The sequence below is a fragment of the Austrofundulus limnaeus genome, unplaced genomic scaffold (assembly GCF_001266775.1).
Source record: "Austrofundulus limnaeus strain Quisiro unplaced genomic scaffold, Austrofundulus_limnaeus-1.0 Scaffold99, whole genome shotgun sequence".
In the NCBI taxonomy this organism is placed as follows: Eukaryota; Metazoa; Chordata; class Actinopteri; order Cyprinodontiformes; family Rivulidae; genus Austrofundulus; species Austrofundulus limnaeus.
The window spans coordinates 1,505,063-1,512,637 of NW_013952501.1; the positions used below are offsets into that span (position 1 = coordinate 1,505,063).

A 7,575-nucleotide genomic window follows, 5' to 3' on the forward strand; every position below is an offset into this window, starting at 1 on the left:
CAATGACCCCAAACACAAAGCCAAGGAAACTCTAAGTTGGTTTCAGAGAAAGAAACTAAAGCTGCTGGAATGGCCCAGCCAATCACCTGTTCTGAATCCAATAGAAAATCTATGGAAAGAACTAAAGATCAGAGTTCATAGAAGAGGTCCACGAAACCTTCAAGATTTGAAGACTGTTTGTGTGGAAGAATGGGCCAAAATCACACCTCCATTCCGGAGGTGTCTTGAAGCTGTCATTGCCAACAAAGGCTTTTGTACAAAGTATTAGATTAATTTCAGTAAGCGTGTTCAATACTTTTTTCCCTGTGTCATTCCACATTATTACAAATAACTTCATTTCTGGACATTTATGGTTTGATTTCTTTGTATGTATGGATCATTTGGGTTGTTACCGACATCTGGTGAAAATTTCACGTCATTAGCACCTCTAGTAATATATTTACTGAGAAAAATGATGACGTGTTTAATACTTATTTTACCCGCTGTATCTAACAAATTTATTCATCCCCTTCAGATTTAGAACAGGTCTGAATTTACCATTCTTTTTTAGTCGAACAAAAATATTAGAGATGAACTGGCCTGAAACAGGTTCCACTATCCTAACAGCACCTTTAGCTATCATGTTCTGAATCTCCAGATCAAGCAGATCTGACTCATACTCTGAAAACTGAATTACTGATGGTATTGTCAGCTGAAGTAGTTCAGTGACAAAGTCTATTTTTTAGCCCAAAACAGAGCTCAAAACCCACTGATCTGCTGTAATGCTTTCCCATCCTCTTATGCAATAGGCTAGTTTACCAGCAGTCACGTGTGTGGTCCACTGACCTGTTTGTCAATCACGCTCAGGGGGTTTGCCAGCCTGTCCCCTCTGATCCATGGTGTCTCCCGTCTTGAAGCTGGTGTAGGCTCCTCTCTGAGATCCTCGTCGGGAGTACGGTCCCCGCCAAATCCAGCGCCGGCCTCTCACGCTTCCTCTAACAGTCTGGAAAGCATTATACTTGCTGTTGTTGTACCTCCCAGGAACGCCCATGTGAGGATAACCAATAGACATCTTAGCCAGTTCATTTATCTCTTTGATCCGCTTGACCAAGTTATCACCAAACAATTTAGCTGAAATTGGCATGTCAATGGAACACAAAGAGGTGCATTTTCCTTGTAATCTTGGCCAGATTAAATAGCGTTCTCTCACCGACAATGAGTGCATAGTATGCCCTAACAGGCTAATAGCATCAGACAACAACATCTTGCACTGAACTTTCTGCGTCACCGGCAGATAAGCCATGAATGAGGCCAAATGCTGTACAGGAACCATCCCAGCGTCCAACGTCTGCTGTAGTTTCTGAAAACCCAAATCAGACTGCTGGACCCTTTTATGCAGCTGCGTCCAAATTTCCTCATTAACTTTGGGTGCCAAAAGAAAATTGCAATTATTGGGACCAAGGTATTTATCAGTAAGACTCTTCACCGAGTCCTCACTTATTCTTTTTATACATCCCAAATCCACAATAGAGGCTAAATTATTAGCTATAGCAGGTCCAGTTTTCACCTCTGAGTCAGCCTGTGGAACACTCCACACCTCCTCTGGATCTCCATCCAGATTCTCAGCAAACGCTGAGGGATCAAAATAAGATGGAGCCTGAGAGCCATCCTGCTCATCTGCACTTGCAGTGTCTGGCACCTCCCAGCTATCATCATTATAGGCTGGATCAATTAAACTAGACAAATCCTCTGTATTAAACTCCCTGGTCACAGGTCCTCTAACAGAACCATTAGTCTGAGAATTTTGTGCCAAAGTAGCAACCTCGCTCGTCAACGACGAGAGCTGAGACATAAGCTGATTAAGTCCAAGCTGTGATTTCAACTCACTTATATTCAGATCAGCCTTGTGTTGCACGTTAACAACATCACTGTTGTGCCGAACCGGCTGCCGTCGCCGGAAGTAGTTCGGAGCTAACACGGCTCCCTCTTTTACCAAGACTTAGCTTAGCTTTCTTTGCCTGTGCCACAGGTTGCGGACCACTGGAAGCCTGACGCTTCTGTTGGTCAATCTGACCAGACCCAAGAGTACACTCACTCTGAGTTCGAAAAGGCGAAAAGCTCCGAAAACTATCTCCATTGTCCGAATCTGATCCAAACAGACCAAGCACGTCCGCTCGAGTCCGAGATGAGCCGGCTTCACACTCATCATCACTCATGTCGAGACTATGTCTCCACCAATATCAATGAATCGCCACCAAACGTCACTATAAAAGAAAGAGACAGCGTCTCAATCACATATCAAATCCACCACTGCGTGGTGCCATGACAACAATACTTATCTCTCGCTCTCGTCTCTCAAACGAAAAGTGAAGGAGGCCAGGCTAGGGAGCCTACTTATGGGGTCTCTAGGCATCATGGGTAATTGCCTCTTTGAATAAGACACCTCGCTCTCACAGTAACTCAAATGATGCTGTTTACATCTCTGAGACAAAGGCGAACATAAATGGAAAATAATGCGATGTTGATATCATAGGCCAAAGGAGAAATGGCAGACTGATTAGATATAATATAGGCAACAGTCGCACAAATAACCACTTTTTCCATCCAAGGTCTGCAGAATGCTATTTCTGAACTAGGGTTGGGCATAATCGTATCCTGTGCAATTAATCGTCAGAAAAACATTAATCGATTACTTTTTGGCACTTGACGATTAATACGCTTAATGCCACCAGGCAGAATCCACTCGCTGCTCCTCTCTGCTTCAGATATGATGAACGTAAAAAAGTCCTGTAATTTATTTATCTATCAACACAATTTATAATTTGATGTATAGCCTAAAGTCTGTAATTTTGACACAATTTGGAACAGATTTTTACGAAGCGCAAATCTTTCCCACTAAATTGGTCATGTGACCAGGACATAAGGTTGTCCAGGAACTCCAGGGCATTAATCATCAAATTAATCGTTATCAGCTAAATACCATAATTAATCATGATTAATTTTTTTGCCAATACTGTATTGCCCAACCCTATTCTGAATATGCAACACGCCCACCTTTGAAGAAGATGGGCTTCAGAAGTGGGAGCTTATTAAGTAAAAAAGTCTGTGCAGGAATGTGTTGGAAATAACTTCAAGTTTGAGATTTGCCTGAATGTAATATTTTACATGTATTTTACAGTTACTTGGTTGACCAGTGCTGGAATGGAGGATGCATTTATTTGATCCTGTTGCGTCGAGTCAAAAGAAAAGCTCCTCTGCCTCCATGTGATGTCCATAAAGATGCCAGTTTTCTTATCGACAATGACAACTATGAGGATCGGCCTTATAAGGAGCAAGACAGAAGTCCCTCAGAGGCGTGCTTGTCAAATGGCAAACGCACACGCAAGTTTGGTGTCATATCACATTCATATTTCAGTCTAAACGATAGGGAGAATACAGACTCAGACATCCACAGGAGTCCACAGAACTACAGCCCGTCTCCTTATATTGACACAGAAGTCAGGCTTCAAATGGACAACTCTGATTGCAGGGCAGACTCTTCTCCTCAACTGAAAACTATCCCTGTACACAGTGGACATCCTTCTACTCTACCTGCAAGAAGTCTCAGTCAGCTGTTAGAAAGTAAAATGGATACTTTCTTCAGTGAAACACCAAGTCAGGTAACACACACTCTTCACATACTGACTAAATGTAACTGAGCAAAAAATTACCTATCCAAGGCATAATAAGTCCTTCATCCTGAAGTCTGTGGGTTGAAATTATTTGGGCAAATAAATGACACTCATTGGTGTTTTTGAAACTATAGTACTATAAAAAAAAACCCTGTCATGATTTTATCTGGTGACATTATCATTAATAGTCAATGGGCTAGGGTGGCTCACCGTGCACTCCCCCAACCCCTCTACTAAGCATCTCTGGTATTTTCATGTACCCTAGGGTCCAATCTTTCAGAAAATGCATGTTAACAGAAAAAAAATTGGGTCTCACTGCCCCCCAGGGACCCTTTTTTGACCACACCCCTTTTCCATTGTGACCATCAAAATTAGGGGTACAGAAAACTTAAATGCTAATAACTTTGCTATAAACCAAATAAATTTTACAAACAAGTTATATTAGATTCGTACTGATTAGTTCTTCGATTTACCTGACATTTCATTAACAAATATGCACTTGATGGTGTCATCAGGGAGTCCAAATGTCACAATCCCAACAGAAGATGAAAATGTTCATGTTTTTTGTCTGTAGATTAGGGTGGATCACCCCACTACTGAACTTCTCATGTATTTTCATGTACCCTAGGGTCCATTCTTTCAAAAAAAGCAGTGAGACCCAACTTTTTTTTCTATTAACATTAATAGAAAAAAAAAGTTGGGTCTCACTGCCCCCCAGGGACCACTTTGTGACCACACCCCTTTTTCATTGTGACCATCAAAATTAAGGGGGCAGGAAGCTTAACTGACAATAACTTTGCTATAAACCAACCAAATTTTAAAATGTGCCAAAATGTGAGCTTATCTCCTTTAACTGTTCAAATGGAGTGAGAAGCATGGTCATGTTTTCAGTGAGGCCCCACTGATGTGCAGTTAAACAGGCAGGCAGCTCATGATCTGCTCCATACACACCCAGTGCARGCTTCTGATCCAGTAAACTTTTCATCATATACAGCGTGCTATTCCATCTGGTCATGACATCTTATTGTAGCATCTTGGTTGTCAWGCCTAACTCTTGCTGTATGTCTTTCAGCCGAGAAGTGGCAAGTTGAGAGTGGCGAAAATGTCCGACGATTTTCCTTCCAATAGCAACTGTAGGGGTTTTGGGTATATTCTAAAATGGATAATTTGTGAATTATTTAATTACGCAAATTATCTGACCTCGAGGCACCACACTCTTAATTTGGTCAAGGATTAACCCAGGAAAGAGACGAAAACCTGTGACTTTATTGTAATCATTCTCACAATAAATGTACCCAAAATGGCTTGATGAGTCCTTGTCTTATCAGAACCAATAATACTTTATCAAGACACAAAAGTGACATTAGCTTATGTTGGCACATTCTCCACGGGCCATTTATTTACAGATTAAATGTATTTACAACTATGGTGAGTAAGGGATGATGACATACAGTAATTGAACCATGTAAAACTGAAAGAGTTTGCGATCACAAGTGAATAACAAACAAACAAACAAACAAACAAACAAACAAACAAACAAACAAACAAAATAAACACTGAGAGGTGAGTTTTGAGGCTTGGAGTGAAGTGAGGTGAGTTTTACTTTTAGCTGGTTTTTTAACTAAGGGGGTCCTAGTTAAATTAGGGAGAAAAATCGTTTAGTTTACCAAATCTCATACAAAGATAGGAATCAAATTACGTCTGAGCACCTGTTTGTCACCAGGACAAATGTTCACTTTTACCCTTTTGCTCCGCCGTGTGGGTACCAGAAGGGAAGTCAGCGACTGAAGGTCATCTCTGGGGGTCGTCTCCCAGGTAGGCTCTCCATACAAGCGGGATGTCAGGCGGTCTGCCTGTAAAACTCGACTGGTCCCGTGGTCAGAGAAGGGGGTCACTCCCTGGTGACAACGTGGTCCGGTCCTCCCCAGGCAGCTGCAAGACTTCTCAATTTGATTTATACTTTGTAGAGAAAATGAACTAAAAACGACGCATGAATTACAATTAGCTTATTTAACTTCTATAAAATCAAACTCAGATTTGAGTTGATATTAAACATTGGCTTTTTGTTCAACCCAGCGGGATATGCAGAGCCCGTAACCTGGTTAGCCATGGGAGGGGCTGACAGGGCCGGTCTCCGCTGAAACTTCTGAAAAGCTGTTTCTGACTTCTGATGTTGAAAAACTCTCAAAAACTCTGTCGGTCTCGGGAGCTGCACTAACTTTTAAAACCTCTGTTTTGGGCGGAGTCAAGGTTTAGTTGGCCAATAAAAATGTTACGCCTTATACAGGAAAAGATCTCAGCGAGTCTGTTGGAGGTAAAGGTTTACTTTGAAAATAAACAAGGAGGGTTTTAGTTTGATTATCTCGCATCTAATTAAAGGGAGAGACATCTGCTTGCCTCAGTAAAATAAGAGTATCACACTTTTAATTAAAAACTCAAGTCCTAAGTTTATAAGGATTAAATCATGGAATTAAAACACACATCTTCTTCAGGAAAACATTTCATCAAAACAATTAACACCACAATACACACAGCTATTGAATCCTGTAGTTAAATAAGCAAAACTTAGTAGATCCTGTATGGTCTTTTTAGTTCTTTTCTGTAAGAAAAATGGATTAGATGACATTCTTTGCAATAAGACAGAAAACATTAGATACACAGATTTTTTATGTTTTCTCCTTTTTTCACATTTAATGAAGAATGTAGGTCCTTTGTTCTCAGTCACTGAAGAGTRTGGTTAAAGGCATTTATGATCCCTTTGAAGAGGAACCAACAGTCTTGTGCTTATGGGGGATGGAAGCAACAGGGACATATCAGAATGCAAATTCTTTCAGTTTGACTACTGGGGCATCGTCGCAAAGTCTAGTGGGGGAAGGTGTGAGAGATGTTAATTCAAGCCACAAAAGAAGTTCCATGCAAAATCCTTAAATATAATCTGAAGTAAAAAGTGGGGATTTTTCTTCCTTTCTCCAAGTAGTCATAGGAACAAGTTAAGAAATATAGTTAGAACTGATAATTATATGCAAGAAATCACTACACAACACAGTCAGAAATGCTTCGTTGGCTTAACAAGCCATCATGTACTGCTAGCTGCAGTGTATGAGCCATGCAGCCAAGGCTTTTAGCACCAAACTCGTTCATCGCTTTCATCATATTCTGGGCATCACGAAGCACAACGTGCACGTTTTCCTTCTTAATCTTCCACTGAGTAAACATGCAGTCAAATGCACTAGCGATAGCAGCCCCAGTATGTGAGACTGAAAACTCTTTAGCATGAACAATGGCTCTTTTCATTACAAAGTTGTCATCCATCCACTGAGCTGTAACGCTTAACATACTCATCTGACTTACATCTGAACTCCATATATCCGTAGTGAAGCTAATGTCCGTCACTTTGTCCAACAACTGGTGGACCTGAGTGACCACCACTTTGTGCAAAGCAGGGAGAGAAACATCTGAAAAGTAGCGCCAACTTGGAAGACTGTAACGGGGTTCAATGTCCTTTATCAGTCGCTGAAATCCTCGGTCCTCCACTATGGACAACGGCTGGTCGTCGAGAGCGATCATTTCCATTATTTTGGTTGTTATTGACCTGGCTTTTGGGCTGTCTTTGGAGAATTTCCTGGTTTGCTCGAAAGCCTGCTTCATTAAGGTCCCAGCGGCTGCTGCTCCATCTACTTTTGTTTTTGCCTGTTGGCTACTTTTAGCACCGTTAGGTTCCTGCCATTCTTTGTGACCTTCTGGGTGGTGGTTTTTCAAATGGCATTTGAAGTTGATTTGATTTGATTTGATTTATTTAACAGGAAAAGATTATTAAAAATCAAGCCTGGCTCAGCATAATTGCTGTTTTACAGCAGGTTCCTGTTCTGCAGCACATAAAACACTCAGAATTACAGCATCACAATCACATCATTATACACCATAG

At 41.1% G+C, this 7,575-nt stretch overlaps 1 protein-coding gene across 1 annotated transcript in view; it reads left to right on the top strand.

Moving 5' to 3' along the window:
• Window positions 1-7,575, top strand: part of pdzd2 (PDZ domain containing 2) — a gene marked incomplete at its 3' end in the record, with an annotated part of 123,902 nt that overhangs the window by 36,323 nt on the left and 80,004 nt on the right. Inside the window, 1 exon segment of the mRNA XM_014013289.1 lies at window positions 3,158-3,638. Within this exon segment, the coding sequence (XP_013868743.1) occupies window positions 3,158-3,638 (481 nt within the window).